We start from the raw sequence: 18,936 nt of genomic DNA on the forward strand, positions 1-18,936 counted from the left end.
AACAAAGTCACAAACTTAAATTCTTTAGCAATTTTAATCAGCCTCTTGCAGCCCGTGCCCTATTCCTGGATGTTTGCGAGCAGAGGGCGGCTGCGCGCACCCCAGCACCAGCTCCCTCCGGGACACTCACCGGGGCGCAGGACCCGGGCCGCGGGGCAGGACCCGCCGCCGGGAGCGCGGGGCGGGGGCGCCCGGGGCCGGCGGAGCAACGCGGCGCGCAGCTCGGAGGAGGCGGCCTGGTCTCCCCGCGCCGGCCCCGACGGGCCTGGACGGGGCCTTTAAGCTCCCAGGCCGGGCGGAGCTGAACGCCCAGCGCTGCCAATTAAGGCGGCCCCGTTGCCCGTCTCTCCTCACACCCCAGCGGCGGCCGGAGGGCGTCTCCCGCGGGACCTGGGCCGCTGCTCCCGCGGGGTGCGGGCCGCGGGCTCCCCTCCGGGCGTGGTGTCAGGCTGGGACCCGTCCCCATCTTACAAACCCGTGAAAGCCCCCACGACAGGCTGGGCTGACGCCTCCTCGCCATTGCAGATGCTTTGCCAGAGACGACGGCGCGGCCCCCGGCCCGACGGCGCTGGGCCCGGCCGTCCCGCGAGGCCCGACGCCTGCGGTAAGTAACCAAGAGCGCGGGCGGCAGATGTTTGCGCCTCGTTCATTGTATTTGTTTTATTAAACAGCGTGGTTCCAAAAAGCCTGAAACATTTTACTGAAAACCTCACACACACAGTGAGCCCCGACCCCTGAGGGGGGACCCCGCGAGGTCTCGGGCACCGCTCAGCGCGCTTTGGGGCTGGGTTGGGGGCCCCCCGGGCCGGAGTCCACACGCGACCTCCCACCCGCGAACTCGCGGCCAGGAACGCCCGCCATCTTGGCGAGCCCCGGCGGCCAGTCCCCGGAGATGGCGGCGGCTCTGCCAGGCTCTCGGCCTGTGGGCCGCGGTCACGAGAGCCTTCCCACCCGAGGGCTGCAGCCCGGCACGCCTGACCGTGGGCGGTCACGTGGCCCCGGCGCTCGGCACACGTGACCAGTCATGGGGGACCCACACCTGGTACGCGTGACAGTAGCAGTCACGTGGCTCCCACACCCGGACACATGATTGGTCACATGGTTCACGTGCCCAGTACACGAGACAAGGAAGGTCACATGGCTCACGCACCTGGTACACTGGACAGTGGCAGTCACATGGCTCCTGCGCCCAGCACAGTACATGTGACAAGAGAGGTCATGTGGTGAGAGGTCATGTGGTTCCCACGTCCAGTACATGTGACTGGTCACGTGTCCCCCACGCAGGGTTGCAGTCACATGTCCTCTGTGCCCTGTACAAGTGACTGCTGCCCGCAACCAGGCTGGTTCCAGGGGGGCTGTCAGGGCAGTGTCCGTTGTGGGGCCTCTAAGCTATAGAACACTGTACCCCCCAAAAATCTGAGGACACATTTTTCTCAAGTGCACAGGAATCATTAGCCATGATTGATCACATACTGGGATAATATCCACAGATACTCTAAGATCAAAATAAACCAACTATCTTCACTGACCATGAAGGCATCAAACTAGAAATAGGGCCTCCCTATGGCACAAGGGGTTGAGTGTGAGCACTGTGAAGCTGTCTGCAGCTGCTGTAGCACAAGTTTGATCCCCAGCCAGGGAGGGGACCCACGAGGTGCAGCAGACCTCGCCTGTCTTGCCTGCTGCCCCCCTCGGCAGTGCATTTTGGTCAGTCTGCCTGTTCTGCTCCCCACTCTATCTATGGTGAGTCCTCTCACCACCCACCCTACATCTCTGGGCTGTACCCCAGCACTTGTATGCATAAATAAATACATCTTAAGAAAAAAAATTAGAAATAAACCATGAAAAGAAAGCAAGGAACCCTCCTACCTCATGGAGATTGAAACCCACGTGACTGGAAGACCATTGGGTCAATGAGGAGATCAAAGAAGTAATTACAAAATACCTTGAGATGAATAATAGTGAGGACACAACCCTCCAGAACATATGGGACACAGCAAGAGCACTTATAAAAGGAAAATATATAGCAATACAGGCTTACATCAAGAAACAAGAAAGAACTTGAATCCGAGGGCAAGTTAGGGAGAATTCGGCAGCCTCAAGGACAGTGCAGGTGGGGACCTCGGGAGAATTCAGGAAGGCTTCAGAGATAAGGGCAGCAAGAGGAATGTGTTAATGCTGGCCTTGGTTTCCTTCAGGTGATAAAGGGAGGTGGAGTTGGGGAAACGGAGAGTGGTTTAATTAGGACAGCTGACTCATTTATGCAACGGGGACATGAGAAGGGGTCAGCACTGAGACCCGTGGGCACCAGCCTGTTTTTTCTTCAATAGCTGATGTTTGACTTTCTCTTCCCTAACATGCAGGGGTGCTCATTTGGGAGACTGGGTCATAAAGATAAATCTATCAAACAAGGGGAAGATGCAACAAATGGGGAAAGAAAAACCTGTTAGATAAGGAATATGAAGATCCCCCATTCAGTAGCAGATGAAGTGAGACAGCCGAGAACTAACCAATCACAGAGAGACGGGTGGAGCTTCAGAACATGAGGGAAAGAAGGTCTATGTTCCCTGAGACACGACTCCACTTTGGCTCCCTAGCCCCTCCCTGGCCTGGTTTCATGGCCTGGGAGTCCCGCTTTATTTCTGTTCCTTTTCTCCTCAATAAACTTTTTCTTTCTCTAAACAAAACTGCCACTTCTCGTTTGCTTGCCTGAGCGTCTGTGAAGTTCCTGCTGCGGCTTCATGAGACACCAACCCGTGGTGGTCTAGTGGCTGGGGCTCAGCGCTGCCCCTGCAGCCTGGGATCTGTTTCTGGCTGGGAGACTAGGCCTGGCAGTTCTGGTATCAAACGCAAAGGAACAACCTAACTTCCCACCTTAAAGAACTGGAAAAAGAATGACAAAAAAAAAGCCAGTAGAAAAGGAAACAATAAAAAAGCAGAAATAAATGAAAAAAAAGTTAAGAAAACAATCCAAAAAAATCAATGAAATCAAAAGTTGTTTCCTCAAAAAAAAAAAATAATAGAGAAAAACATGAGAAAGCACAAATAAATAAGATTATAAATGAAAGAGGAAACATCAGAAGACACAGCAAAAATTAAAAACAATAATTAGATTACTATGAACAGTTATATGCAAACAAATTCAACAATCTAGAAGAAATGCACAAATTCCTACAACTTTACAATAGCTGAGCAGAGCAATTACAAGCAGTGAAGTTGAAACAGTAATCAAAACCCTCCCCCAAAACAAAAGCCCAGGGCCTCCCCCGTGGTGCAGCGGTTGAGCACTGGGCTGCAAAGCTGCCCGCAGCCTCTGTAACACCGCTTCGATTCCCGGCTGCTGGCAAGGGTCCCACATAGGGCGCAGACCTCTCCTGCCGCACCCACTGCTCCCCTCAGCAGTGTGCTTCGTCAGTCTGCCTGTTCTGCTCCCCGCTCTGGCTCTGGTAAATTCTCTCACCCTCCCACACTTCTGACTACCCAGTGCTTGAATAAATAAATAAATCTTTTTTTTAAAAAAAAGCCCAGGTCCAGCTGGATTTGCAAATGAATTCTACCAAACATTCAGAAACGAACTAGTGCCTATCCTACACAAACTATTTCAAAAAATTGAAAAGGAAGTGATAATACCAAACACGTTTTATGAAGCCAACATTACACTAATGCCTAAACCGAACAAGGACATCACAAAAAAAGAAACCTACAGGCCAATCTCTCTAATGAACACTGATGCAAAAATCCTCAATAAAATCCTAGCCAACAGAATCCAACAATGCATCAATAAGATAATTCACCAGGACCAAGTAGGACTTATTCCAGGGACACAAAGATGGTTCAACATCCAAAAATCAATTAGTGTAATCAAACACATCAACAAAAAGAAAAATAAAAACCATATGATCATATCACCTGATGCTGAGAAAGCATTCAACAAAGTTCACCATCCATTTATGATAAAGGCCCTTGAAATTCTCAGGATAGAAAGAACATACCTTAATAAAGGCCGCATATGACAAGCCCACAGCCAATATCATTCTCAATGGTAAAAAGCTGAAAGCCTTTCCCTTCAGATCTGGAACAAGACAAGGGTGTCCACTCTCACCACTGCTTTTTAATATAATTCTGGAAGCCTAGCCAGAGCAATAAGACAAGAGAAAGACATACAAGGAATCCAAATAGGGAAAGAGGAAGCAAAACTACCACTATTTGCAGATGATATGATGATATACATAGAGAACCCCAAAATCCCTACAGAAAAACTAATCAAAATAATCAACCAGTTTAGTAAAGTAGCGGGATACAAAATCAACACGCAAAAATCAGTAGCTTTCCTATGTGCAAACAATAAATCTGAAGAAGGAGAAATCAAGAAAACCGTACCTTTTACAACTGAAACAACAAAAATTAAATTCTTGGGAATAAGCCTAACAAAAGAGGCAAAGGGCCGATACAAAGAAAATTATAAAACATTGTTAAAAGAAATAAAAGAAAAGACACAAAGAAATGGAAAGACATCACCTGCTCATGGATTGGAAGAATTCACATTATCAAAATATCCATCCTACCGAGGGCAGTTTACAGAGTCAATGCTATTCCAATAAAAATTTTGATGGCATTCTTCAAAAAAATAGAACAAATATTGATGAAATTCAAATGGAGCCACAAAAAACCCAAATAGCCAGAGTTCTACTGACTAAAAGGGAAGGGAATGGAGGCATCACACTCCTAGTCTTCAAACTGATACAGTTAACAAGTTTGTCTTTCCCCCATTTTTTGCAATTCCCCTGATCTAGCATTAACAGGATTGATGACTTGTCTTTCCCATTTGTTGCAGCTCCCCCTCCCCTTGGGAAGAAAAAAAAAAAAAAAAGCTGGCGCCCACCGGTTTCCCTGTAGACCCTTCCCCCTCGCCCGAAGGAAAACAAGTTGGCGATCACCTGTCTCTGTGCCTTGACACCTTCCCCTTCCCTTAAGATGAATGAGCTGACACCTCTCCATCTCCCTGTTGAGCTGGCGCCCACTTGTCTCTGTGCGGACCCCTCCCCCCTCCCCTTTGCGGATGCCTACCCATCTCCCCCTGTATAAATACCCCTGCCCGCTGCCAAAGAGGAGGACGGTGGTTTTTCGGACATGAGTCTGCCTCCCTCCTCATTTGTCGACAAATAAAACCGCTTTCCTTTTCCTCAAACTTAGTTTCCTTTTATTGGCTGAGGGAAACTGAGGCCGGCGTTCAGTAACAAAACTACAAAGCCATAATAAACAAAACTGCATGTACTGGAACAAGAACAGGCACACAGACCAATGGAATCAAATAGAAAACCCAGAAATAAACCCACAGATTTACGGACAACTAATCTTTGACAAAGGAGCAAAGAATATGCAATGGAATAAAGAAAGTCTGTTCAATAAATGGTGCTGGGAAAACTGGACTGCTACATGAGAAAAAATGAAGCTTGACTACTACCTCACGCCGTGCACAAAAACCAACTCAAAATAGATTAAAGAACTAGACATAAGACCTGAAACTATAAAATATATAGAAGAAAAAATAGGTGAAACCCTACATGATGTACACTTCTGTAACAAGTTTAAAAAAAACACCACCCAAAGCAAAGACAGTAAAAGAAAGGATAAACAGCTGGGACTACATCACATTAAAGAGCTTCTGTACTGCCAAGAGTCATTAACCAAACAAAGAGACATCTCACTGATTGGGAGAAAATTTTTGCACACAATACTAATGATAAGGGACTAATCACAAAGATCTACAAAATGCAGATAAGTCTCAACAAAAACAAAGTAAATAACCCGGTCAACAAATGGGCAGAAAAGCTAAAAAGTCACTTCTCCAAAAAGGAAATGCCAATGGCCAACAGGCATGTGAAAAAATGTTCAGTATCACTCTTAATCAGGGAAATGCAAATCAAAACCACAATGAGATACCATCTCACACCAGTGAGAATGGCACACACAGTGATCTGAATAACACGCTGTAGGGTAAGGTAAAAAGTATCAGGCTTTTCTGCCCTCCCACCATTAGGATAGATGAGGGAAACCTGTGCTCCTGAATGCACGCCTGATGGCGGCACCTGAAGTGGGTACACCTGGGCTGAGAGACTGAGTTTATAAGGGCGGCATCATGGGGACGCCAGCAGAAGCCAAGAATGAACAGAAGCAGGAGAGCAGAGAAGCAGGGAGAACACTAGAGAAGGCCAGAGAGCCCAGATAGAGTGAAGACTTGCTTGGGGCTGGGAGGCCTGCCAGACTCCAGGCCCCCCAGCACCCCTACCTGCCATGTACCTGGTAAATCCCAATAAAAGCCCGAAAACCCACCAAGGTCTCCAGGACTCTCTCCTCCTTTACCTGGTCTGCTGGATCATAGAAAACCTTCCCTGTGTTGTTCCTGTCCCTACACACGTTCTTTGTAATTTTTGCTTATTTAATATGCAAAGCAACCCCTGACATGTGTATTGTTTCTCTTTTAGAAACGAGTAGCAGAAGTATAATTTACTGAAGACATATACTGTAAACGGTGGGCTGAAATCACAGAGAACAAACATGTGCATCCAGAGGGCATAGAAAACCACTGAATGGTAAGTTGAAAAGAAAATGGAAAATGTTGCCTTTTGTAAGTAAATACGAGAAGGAAAAGATAGTATTAGAAAGAACAGTACTTTCTCATGTAGAAAGAATAGATCTTTAAATCCTGAATCATAAGGAAATAATAATGATGACAGCAAATGCAAATTAAATCAACACTTGTATTTTGATGCATTTACTTTTGTGTACAGATCCATGTGCATTTATGCATTTATATTCAAAACTGGGGCCTCCCTGATGGCACCGGGGTTAAGTCTCAGTGCTATTACCCCCATGGTCTGAGTTCCATCCCTGGCCAGGGAGCTGACCACATGGCACAGCAGACCCCTCCTGTCTCGCCCACTGCTCCCCTCGGCAGGGTATTTCAGTCAAACCACCTGTTCTGCTCCCCACTCTGTCTCTGGTGAATCCTCTCACCACTCCCCCAACCTCTGGCCTGCACCCCAGCTCTTCTAAGAAATAAAAAAACATTTTATATTCAAAACATGATTTGACCTCTTGTAACAGGGGGCTGAAGCCAAAGGCTGCTACAGGGGGGCGCAGGTGAGGAGATGCAGTTTGAGTAAGGGTGGAGACTCTGATAGGTAATACAGGGACAGCAGAAGCAGCCCCCAGGATTCAGTGTTCGGGATTTCAGTGTTTTCAGATCTTCAGCAATTGCAGGGCAGCCGTTCCCACCCCTGCCTCACCAATCTTCCAGAAGGATCTTCCAGAAGGCTGCTGCTGGCCTCTGAAGGACTTGGAGAGGCTTCCAGCAGCCAACCTCAGAGAGGAAAGGTTTAGAGGCTTTGCAGGTGGCCGAGAGCGATTGAAACTGTTCCCAGCTTTGCCTCTGTTACAGCCTGGAGGACATGGTGAGGCGACTTGCTGGCTGCATGACCCCAGGGGCTTTTTGGATGCCACTGCAGCTGCGGTTTCCAGTGTCTGGTCTGGTGCTGCGTAAGGTGGGGCATCTCGGTGGCTCGGGGAGTGGCTGCTGTGCAGTCCTCTGCTGTGTTCGTGAGTAGGAACCTGGCCTATGTCTGGCTGCCGCCTGCTCCAGGCCTCAGTGGCGGGAAGATGCTATCTTGGGAGCCTTTTGTTTCGGACTTGAAAACACTGGACACGGCTTCTGGTGAGGTCAGTGGCCACTTGTGGCCTCAGTGACTCTTTTTTCCCCTCATTTGTTAAATAAATCCCATTACTGTTGTTCTCTGAGCCTGAGCAGTCTTGTAGTTGTGTGCGTGGGGGAGAACTCAGTGACCAGTAAAGTATTTGGACACTATCCTTAGCCAGTTTCAGTGCCCCTTGCTGCCCTGGGTCACTCCTGAGGCTTAAGCTAGTTTAAAATGTTATCTTGCACCAAATTTCAACACTTCTGATCACTGTTGTGGTGTTTACTACTTTTCTTTCAGAGGAATTACAGTTCTGTTTCGTTCACTATTGTTTTTAGTGAAATTGCACAAAGTTCCATACTGGCTAAACTTTGGAATGTCCATTTTCAGGGACTGCAAGCCAGTGCTGGGCTCCCAGCCCCCTTCTGCATCTCACTGGGTGAGTGACTTCAGACAAGGCAACTGACCTTGTGTTTCACTTTTGAAATGAAGGCCCTAATCCCGCCCACCACCTGGAGCTGGGGTGTGAAGTAAATCAGCCAACACCAATAAGATGCATAATATACTTCCTGTAACTCACATTTTGGATAGCTGATTTGTTAATAAGAAGCAAAGTTGCCTGCTATTTAGAGACTGGAAGTGGTGAGTTGCCAGAGCACATTGGTAGGAACTTGAAGGCAGAGTCTACGATGTTAGAGGTGGGGTGATAATCCCAGCATCCTCAGGGAAGCTTCAGGGGCTGCTCCTGGATACCAGCTCTGCCCAGGAAATGCAGCCCCAAGAGCTCTTTCTCTCCCCCCACCCCCAGGATGGTGGCTGGGGCAGAAGCACTGAGGGGCGTTGCTAGGTGCTTTCTGCCTTGGGAAGTAGGATCCCTGCTGTTCTCACCCTACCAGTCACTTGTTGAACCTGAGAATCTGGACATGCAGGCACCAACATGGTGGTCTGGGATTGATGTGGTGGATTACAAGATACCATATTGCAAAACTAAGAAAGTGTGTGATATTCAAATAAGTTAACAGACTGAGATGGGCACAGGGTTATCGATATTCTTGAGCCTTCTAATGATTGTCCTGTATTTTCTGGATTATTGGGAGAAAAGCTAGGGCAGCTGGCACAGGAACACCTGAAGGATACCTGGCAGGTGCTGTCTGCCCAAAACAACAGAAGTGTTTGTTGGCCATTTTCATTTCTCCTTTGCAGAAGTGTCTTTTTAACTCTCCTGCTCATTTTTTGATTGGGTTGTTTGTTTTGCTTTTGCTGAGTTGTGTAAGTTCTTTATAGATCTTTGGTATCGGCTCCCTACCCATTGTATGGTGTGCGACTATTTCCCCCATTCAGGAGGAAGTCTCTTTGTTTTGGTTGCTGTCTCTTTCGCTGTTTGTATTCTTTTTTGTTTTCCTTGTTTCTGGAGCGGAGTCCTCAAAGATGTTTCTGAAGTTTATGTTATACAGTGTTTTCTTGTTTTCTTCTACATATTTTATGGTTTCAGGTCTTACACCCCAGTCTTTTATCTTAAGTTGATGCTTGTGTATGGCGTGAGGTAGTGATCTAGTTTCATTCTTTTGCACGTGGCAGTCCAAGTTTTTCTAGCACCATTTATAGGAGACTATCCTTGTTGCAGGGTTTATTTTTTGCTCCTTTGTCATAAATTAGTTGACCATTATGTGCGGTTTTATTTCTGGACACTCAATTCTATTCCATTGGTCTGTGTCTGTTTTTGTCCCAGTACCACACTGCTTTATTATTTTGACTTCGTGTTGTAGTTTGAAGTCTGGGAGTGCAGTGCCTCTCTGCTTCCCCTTTTTCAGTCAATAGACCTTTGGCTATTTGGTTTCTTTTGTGATTCCATATGAATTTCAGCAGCTTTTGTTGCATTTCCTTGAAGAATGCCATTGAGATTTTTATTGGCATTCTACTGAATCTATAAATTGTTTTGGAGAGGATGGCCATTTTAACAATGTTGATTCTTCTGATCCATGAGCAGGGAATGTCTCTCCTTCTCTTTCTGTTTTCTATTCCTTTTAACATTTTGTAATTTTCCTCCTTTGTTAGAAACGAGGGGTGCTCTGGCAGTATTCTTAGGGGAAAATCATTCCTATGTGGAATTTTATCACTTCGGGGTCTGGTTGGGTTGATTCTCTGTATCAGATAATACTTTCTGACCCCTGCCCCATGCCCATTAAATCACTATGGAATTTATTGATTTAGAGTCAGTTTGGGTTGGTTTTCTGTAACTAATAATCCTTTCTGCCACTACCCCAGATTTCTGGAAACATTCATTGCTGGTTTAACAACTGGTCACATATCCCTAGCACCACCTATGGTTCTTGTCCTTGTTAGATCTTCTATCTACATTATTCTACCCCAGGCTTCCATCACCAAGATGCAATAAGGGAGGAAACTCTCAGGCCATTGTTTACCTTTCTGCTAGTGATCCTGGACTTCTCCTTATCACAGGTTTCTTCCTGATTTCCAAGGTTTAAACCCTTTCTAACATGTCAGAATTCATGAACTTGGAATCAATTCTCTTATCTGGCTAACATCCCCAAGTGCACAGAAAATTGCATACACAGCCTGTACAAACAAAGTTACACAAGACAAAGGGAGCCACAATAAAAACAACTGTAGAATCTAAAGTTTCTTTACTTTTACCATGATTGCCCCCTCTCCTTTTACACTTCAAGATAAATCAGAATATGTGACTAAAGCAATAACAACCCAATAAAAATTCTTAAGATTCTTAGGTGAAAATTATTATAGCTCTTGATAATCATTTACTTAAAAAGAAGGTGTCTGTGCTGTGACCAATTCCATTTGCTAGACCTGGATTAGCACTGCAGGGAAATTTGAATCTCAGCTACATAATATAACTGAGTAAGTCACTTGGTTTAAAAAAAAAAATCCTTTATAGAGTCTTTTTGATGGATCCTTGGACAGAGAAGATAGGGTGTAGATCTTCTGGATTATCTTCTCCATCACATGTCACATGACCCAATTATAAAAAATAAAGTTAAAAATCCAAATATTCACAACAACATGAATAAACCCAGGAAGTATATAAGTGAAATAAATCAGGTGAAGACGAAAAACATGATTTCACTCATTTGTAGAAGATATAGAAACTAGACAAAAGAATCATCAACAAAACAAACTCTTAGATTATAAACACAAAATAGCAGTTGCCGAAAGGAAATGGGAAGGCAATAGATACATCAGCGAAAATGTGGGGATTTTATGGTGTTGGACAGAAATTAGGCATTGGTTGGTCATCATAATGGAGTATCTACAGACCTGGGATTATGTGATGGTGCAGCTAAAACCTATGACCTTATACACCAATGTTACTTAAAAATATATAGGAAAAAAAAAGAAATATATAGGAAGATGCAACTGTGAATACCACACAGAGCGTCTGCAGACGGACACTGTGAGAACTTCAGAGAACTGCCTTGGGGTGGTCCTAATGCCTGCTTCTCAGGTCCCTTTCTCAGGCAACATGAGTGTGACGAGTAGGCTAAATTGCTAAATAAGAGATAACACTGAATTGCTAAATAAAAGATAACACTACAAAATGGATCCATTGTGCTAAGTTCCAGGCACTCAAACCAACACTTAGTACCTGATTTATGTGCAGTTCCAACCCCTTTCATCTGTAAAAGCTTCCCATTTGGTACAAACCTGAAGAACTCCCTCTACTTATTAGATGAGCTGTTACCAAATTAAGTTTTTTCAATAGAGCAAATTAGAGATTCAAATGTAAGTAGTTGTTTTTTTAGTACCACAATCATTTAGTTCTTAGTTACAAACCCTCATTTGATTTACACTCTCATCAAACATGATCCCATCGACCACACGAGCCACCATTGCAATGCAATAGTATTTGCATAATTATTTTTGAGAGGGCTTACACTGTGATCTATTTCTTATCCTGCTTATCCCAATATCTGGATGTGTTGTTTTAATTTCCAATGCCCTTTCTTGCAATGAAATTAAACTGATAGGTTCATGTCCTCCTTTGGTATTGCTCCAAACTGTTGGGGAACGGGTCCTACTTGCCACTTCATTGCCACGCTGCCCACTCCCTCTTCAACCACTCATCCAAAGTCTGTCTACGTTACTCACAATTACTTTCCCATATGTCCCCAGTGATATCACATCCTCAGTAAATTCTAAGAGATCCTTCAAAATGCTTGATTTCCAGCAGCAGTGTCAGCATTGTCTATAATCTCTTTCTGGAAACTGGAACTTTTCCCTAATGCATTTAATTTTGTTATAGTAATATGCTGACTTCAAAGCTCCTGGGAACTTTATCACATTAACACCTACTTCAGGGAGAAACTCCTGACTTGAAAATCAGATTCAATGAAGGTGAGGCAAGACTTGATTTCTTAAGGAGTCCTGGGAAATTTCTTTGAAGGAGGACAAAGAACAATTTTTTTAATCTTTGGAGAATATTCTTGTTGACTGCAAAGGTTTCAATTAACCAGATCAGTCAGGAATAATTGGAAGAAGGAAATTTGTCTCTCTCCACAGGCATCTTCAGGGAAAAAGGCAGCAGAATGTTTTATTTCTATTATTCGCCTTCTACCCTAAACAAACTTAATTGTTTCAAGAGTGGAGTTCCAATAAAACAATATTTAATGAGGTGCTCTGATAATTCAGCCTCCAAGGTCTGGGTAATTTTAAACAAGTTCCCAAGCCACCAAGGAGAGCCAGCTCACACCTACCAAATCTGGGTTCCTTCCCTGGAGAGCCCCTGTGTACGTATTAGGGAAAAGTCATTGAAGGAAAAGAGGCAGGGCAGCCAGAATTTTCTAAGAGAGTCAGTGTTTCCTGCCAACTACTGGGGTGAAGCAGGGGAGAGGTAATAGGGAATGGAGACCTTTCATCAGCCCACAGTGCTGGGACCCCACAGGAGCACAGGTCCTCTGTGTCTTCTCCAGCTCTGCAGCCTCTGCACTCCCTAAGCTGTCAGATCCTTGGCCTTCTTCCCAGATCTGCTAAATCAGAAACCCCACAGCTAAGCACTGTCCTTTTTGTTTAATAAGCCATGTAGGTGGTTTTAATGCACAAATGCAATTTGGAAGCACTTGTACTAGGGGATTTGTTTCAAGGGTAGTGAACGTCCCCCAGGACTGCATCTAGGACTGCATCCAGGCTCACCTGCTCCAGTCTCGTCTACAAACAGTGATACATGTGGCTTTCCTTTACGACTCCACACTCTTTTCTGTTTTCATCTTACACAGGTTTTCAGAGTTTCAAAATATTAGTTATTGTCCAGACAGGAATCCCTGCTAGTTCCTCAATGACAAGTCCTTGTTTCAGTGTACAAAGTCATAATTATTTATTGCTTTAAAAATATACCCATATTTTTGTAGCTTGAGGGGCTGCCTTCCCCTCTCCCCAGCTCACCTAAAACCACATTTGCAGCAATGGCTGTTAAAACTTATCAAACACATTTTTCTTCCTATTACATTTGCCATCCTTTGTCTTGATATATTCATGCATAAATTAATATAAAGAGACTCCCTCAAACTGAGTGTATCTAAATCCCTAGGATAATTATTGCATTCTTTTTAAAAAATATTTTTTTTATTTTTTACAGATCTTGTTAGTGTTTTGACAGTATAGGATTCCCACTCAGGGAATAGCGCACCAAAACCCCCGAGTCCCTCACCACAGTCCATGGTGCTCTCCCAGCCTCACCTCTACCTTCCCTCTCCACTCTCCGCCCCGCGGGACCCTCCTCTGGGCCTGCAGCGCCCACTCCTGTGTCCTGTCACGGCAAGGAAGCCTGTGTCTGCCTCACCTCCGCTGACTCCCCGTGAATCTCTCCTGCGGGGAAGTCAGAACCTCGGGGTCCCTCCGCACCCTGGGCCCCAACAATATCAAGGGCAGAGTAAGCATAAGGAACAATGTATCGGCCCCTAAAGGGCTTCGCTTAGAAGACACACTCTCCTCACTCCCGGCCTGCAGCTCAAACCACATCGCCGAGTCTGACTTTACAGGACACGGGAGGTGGGATTCTCCAGGGTGCCCAGCAACAGGGCACGAGGCACATCCTGAATCAGCAGTAACAGCGACTGCAGACGTGTGCACAAAATCAAACCCTGGTCAAGCCCCGCAGCTGTGGTCAGAAGGCGGGTGGCAGCTGAGGGAGGCCTGTTCCTGCCCCGCCTACTGCAGGGCGGAGCTGAGCTCAGCAGGCCTGGAAGAGGCTTCTGGGGAAGCCCTGGGGGAGGCAGCTGGGAGGAGAGACAGTGAGGAAGCCGCGCCTGCTCCTCAGCCTGGGGCTGTACCAGGTACTTGGGGGACACGGTCAGAAAGAGACGTGGGCAAGAGGCCCGTGGGGCCCTCCCGGCCCCTCTGCCCCTTCCCAGGGCCCCCCCAGAGGATGCTTCAGACTCGTGAGGCTTCCGGGCCTCAGCGGCCCTGCCCTGGGTGAGCCCTGCTGGCCGGGCCTCGCCCGTGCGGGGCTGGAACTCTGGGAGCCGCATCTGGAAACTCTTCCTTCTCCTCTGTCCGCCACACACTCGCTGTGCGATGGTTCCTTTCCCCTGAAGGCCTCATGCGCCAGCGTCTGCTTTGTCTTCGTGGGGGGGTGGGGGTGGCAGAACCCGTTTAGGGCGGGCAGGGGTGGGGTCCTGGGGTGCCCCTCATTCTGCCCACTAACAAGAACATGGATTGTGGGTCAGGGTTTGAATCCCGTTTTGCCACTTGTTTCCGCTGCAACTTTAGAAAGGTTTTTGGCCTTTAGGGCCTCCGTTTCCTCACTTGGAGAATGGAGAGAGTGATTGCTCCTCTCAGGACGACCACACGGGCGTGGAGCGCAGGGAGCGCAGCTCACCCGCTCCTCACACAGCAGCTGTGTTTTCATGCACGTTCCAACCCCCTCTAGCCAGGACAAAGAAACCACCGTCCATGATCCAACCACATGCACGCAAGCAGCACAAACCCACACCAAACACACAGCCCTGGTTCGGGGAACCATCCGTTATCTACAGAGCCGTAGCGGATGCTCCAAGTCCCCGGGTGGAACTCACAGTGCGGACAGAAGAAAACCCGAGCACAGCTTCTGGACCACAGAGAGAGCAGAAAAGTCATCACAGAGAGCCTGGGGCTGTTCGTTGTTTAAAAGGATTGAAAAGTGGGAGCGAGACAAGGCGGAGATCGAGGCAGGGAGAACAAAATGGCTTGACTGTTCCGGGAGTAAGACCTTCAGGCTAAAGCATGTCCCAGGAGCAGCCACCCTCGTTTCGTCCGGGGCCCGCGGCTCCGTCACAGACAGGAGGCTGCTCTGCTGCGGAGCCTCCCCAGGGCCCCCTTCACATCCTTGTTCCTCAGGCTGTAGATGAAGGGGTTCAGCATGGGGGTGACCACCGCGTACATCACAGAGGCCACCGAGATGCTCCCGGGGGAGTGAGAGACGGCGGAAGTGAAGTGCACCCCAACCCCTGTCCCGTAGAATAAGGAGACCACCGACAGGTGAGACCCACAGGTAGAAAGTGCCTTTTGCTTCCCTGCAGACGAGGTGATCTTCCTTAATGAGGACGCGATTCTCGAGTAGGAAAAGAGGATCACGACGAGGGGCAGGACACCCAGCAGAGCCGTCATAAAGTAAATCAGCGCGTCGTTCAGGCCGGTGTCTGCGCAGGCGAGCCTGAGGATGTGCGTCAGCTCACAGAAGAAATGAGGCACTTCGAGGGCGCCACAGAAGTCCAGGGGCATCATCAGAGAGAGGTGAAGGAAGGCGGTCATGATGCCCACGAGCCAGGTAACAAAGACCAGGAGGCCACAGACGCGGGGGTTCATGATGACCATGTAGTGCAGGGGGCGGCAGATGGCCACAAAGCGGTCATAGGCCATGATGGTCAGGAGCAGCGTGTCCAGGACAGGGAAAAACATGGAAAAATAGACCTGTATGAGGCAGCCCCTGCGGGAGATGGCTTTGTTCTCTGTGTGGATGCTCACCAGCATCTGGGGGACTATGGTGGTGCTAAAGCAGATGTCCACAAAGGACAGGTTGGACAGGAAGAAGTACATGGGGGTGTGCAGGTGGGGGTCGGAGCCGATGGCCAGGATGATGAGCAGATTCCCAAGCACAGTGACCAGGTACATGGCCAGGAACAGCCCAAATAGGAGGGGCTGCAGTTCTGCGTCCCCAGAGAACCCGAGGAGGATGAATCCTAAAAGTCTGCTTTGGTTTTGCGCGTCCATGGAGCTGCCGTACCTGTGAAGGAAGAGAGGACCCAGCGTGAGCTGTCAGGGAACCGGCTCCATCCGGACAGCGAGAGAGCTGGCCGAGCTCGTCCTGCGGGTTGTCTGGGAAGTTAGCCATTTGGTCTAAGAGTCGGTTCTCCTTTCAGTCATAAGTTAAATCCTAAAAAAAGTGAATTATCTCATCCCAACCCCCAATTGTAAGAACCGATTTTACGACAAAATCAAAATGCAATTCCACACAACGGAGCTCTAGCATCCGGGCTGCCTGCCTAAAGCGCCCACCCATCTCCTGACAACGCTGTGGAGTGTTCTGGGAGCCTATAAATGGGGCAGATCCGCATGCTGTGCCCCGGCTGGGGGCGTGAAGAAGGACAGAACTTCCCTGCTGAGGGAGGCCTTCAAAAGATGCAGGACTTCCACGCGGCCGCCAGGGGGCACCAGAACGACGCAAATGGAAGGACGTTGTGTTGCCACAGCCCTGGGCCCTGAGAAACGCCAGCGCCGGTTACTGAGGGTGTTCCGGATGAACCCAGGCTAAAGAGACGAGTCAACCGAAGGTAACGCATAATCTTCGGTTTCTTTTGCTTTAGATGAATCGTTAGGATAATTGTCTAAGGACGAGTTCTGTAAATTTGATCATGACGTAGCATCAGTGTTAATTCCCTGATTTTGGTCATTGTGTGTGGTTATGTGAGACAATGGCCTTGTTCTGGGGGATACTAGAGATGTAGAGGCAGAGTTCCCATGTCTGCAACACAACTTACTCTCAAATGATTCAAAAAAATCACTCACACACACAGGAAAGGGAGAGAGAAAAGTGCATAAAGAAAAATTTTAGTACAATAAAATGTTAACACTTGGGATGTCCGTTAAAGGATACCTAAGGAAACTGTTTAGTGTTCTTTCAACTTTTCAGTAAATCTGAAATGACATCCAAATAAACAAAATTTAAGTAGCACTTTCAGATCATGTCACAGTACAAAGAAGAGAAAAGGAAGAAAATCTGTGGGTGAAATATTGTGAGAAAACCCACACAGCACCACAGCTGAGGTCCCCCCAGTGACACTCACCTGCAAACCCCAAGTCACTGGAATTCAGTCTAAAGTGGTCCTGGGTGAAGCGCACACTGGCTCCCGGGCAAGCCCAGATCTTCTCTGGAAGGTGCTTTCATCTGAGGACTTTGGCTCAGTGTCCATAAGGGCAATTAGTCTGTGGCTTTCTCTCCTTAAACACCTGTGCACGCTGGTTACTCCCAACCTGCGCTCTTACTAAGCACCTCATCCATCTTTCACTTCTGGAGTGCCAACCCCTTTAAGTTCATAAGAATTCTAAAAATGCGATTTTTAGATTTTCCTCTGCCATGCCTGGGCAGGTACCGCCCTCCCTGTCATTAAGAATAAAAGGAAGTAGAATTAGAAGTGAACTTTTCTAATTCTAAGTAGAATTAGAAATGAACTTTTAACAAACATCTCTGATATACAGAGGATCATAAGAGGCTACTATGAATATCTTTATGCCAATGTATTAGATAACCTAGAAAAAATAAACAAGTTAGAACCATACAAACTTCCAAGATTGAATAAGGAAGAACAAGAAAACCTGAATAAACCAATTACAAGCAAGAAATTGCAACAATAATCAAGTCTCCCCCAAAAGTAAAAGCCCAGAAACAGTTTCCCCAGTGACTTCTACCAAACCCTTAAAGATGAACTATTACCTAATCTTATACTCAGTGACTTCCCAGAAATTGAAGAAGAGGGAATGCTTCCAAATCTATTTTATGAGGCCAGGATCACCCTGATGCCAAAAGCGGATAAAGGTCTGCTTTTACCCTGATGCCGAGTCACACACCATGACCGAGTGGATTTATTCCAAGGATATAGAAATGGCTCAACATAAACAAATGAATTAATGTCATCCACTGCATCAGCAAAAGTCATGACAAAACCATATGATCCTCTCAATAGGTGTGGAGGAAGCATTTGACAAGCGCCAACATCCATTTATGATAAAATTCTGCGCAAAATGAGGATAGGACTATCCCTCAATTTAATGAAGGCCACATATGCCAGACCCAAGGTAACATAATACTCACTGGTGAAAACCAAGAGTTTCCTCTAAGATCAGGCACAAGAAAAGGATGTCCTTTCTCACCCCTATTGTTGAGCATAATATTGGAAATCTTAGTCTTATTAGGCAAGAAAAATATATGAAAGGAATCCAAATTGGAAAAAAAAATAAAGCATCACTGTGTTCAGATACCATGATAATATACATTAAAAACCCTAAAGACCCAATAAAAACTATTGGAAAAAATAAGTACAGTAAAATGGCAGGCTACAAAATAAAAACAATGTATGTTGTGTTCCTATATGCAAACAGACTAGAGGAAAAAGAAATCAAGAAAACAGTCTCTTTACAATCACTGCAAAATTAAATACCTTGGAATAAACCTAGCAAGGCAAGTGAAAGACCTATATGATTAAAAAAAAAAAAACAACTGTGAGGTTTTATTAAAAGAAATGGAAGACCCGAGCAATGGAGAGATAGCCCTTGCTTATGGACTGGAAGTAATAATGTTAAAATGCCAATACAGATTCAACGCAAGTCAGTTAAAATTTTCATGGCATTCTTCAAAGAAATAGAGCAAACATTTCTCAAATTTATATGGCAACCCAAAAGACCCTGGTCAGCCACAACAACCCTAACAAAAAAGAAGCTGGATACCACATTCCCACACGTCAAACAGCAGTGCAAAGCAGTAGTAATCAAAACACTATGGCATTGGAATAAAAACAGGCCCCCAGAGCAATGGAATAGAACTGAGCCAGAAATACAGTGTTGCTGCAATAAAAAAGTGATACAATTGAAAAATGGTCACTATCAGTTGCTCTTAAGATTGTCTGTTTACAAAACTAAGGAAAGTCAACCTTAGACACAATTATACTAACATCATCAGCTTTCTATGTCCCTGCAAACCGTCAGTAGGGTAGTTTAGAGGGTAAAAAAGGTCCATTCT

At 46.3% G+C, this 18,936-nt stretch overlaps 2 protein-coding genes across 2 annotated transcripts in view; one reads left to right on the forward strand and one right to left on the reverse strand.

The window, feature by feature from the left end:
* Positions 1-18,936, forward strand: part of LOC311182543 (olfactory receptor 7G3-like) — a gene marked incomplete at both ends in the record, with an annotated part of 735,701 nt that overhangs the window by 137,703 nt on the left and 579,062 nt on the right. The gene's annotated exons all lie outside the window — the stretch shown is intronic.
* LOC311182542 (olfactory receptor 7D2-like) lies at positions 14,976-15,914 on the reverse strand (the record flags this gene model as incomplete). Its single annotated transcript, XM_084251410.1, has 1 exon — positions 14,976-15,914. The coding sequence occupies one exon, from the start codon at positions 15,912-15,914 to the stop codon at positions 14,976-14,978; it is 939 nt and encodes a 312-aa protein (XP_084107536.1).

This window comes from Talpa europaea (genome assembly GCF_964194135.1).
Source record: "Talpa europaea genome assembly, chromosome: 12".
NCBI lineage: Eukaryota > Metazoa > Chordata > Mammalia > Eulipotyphla > Talpidae > Talpa > Talpa europaea.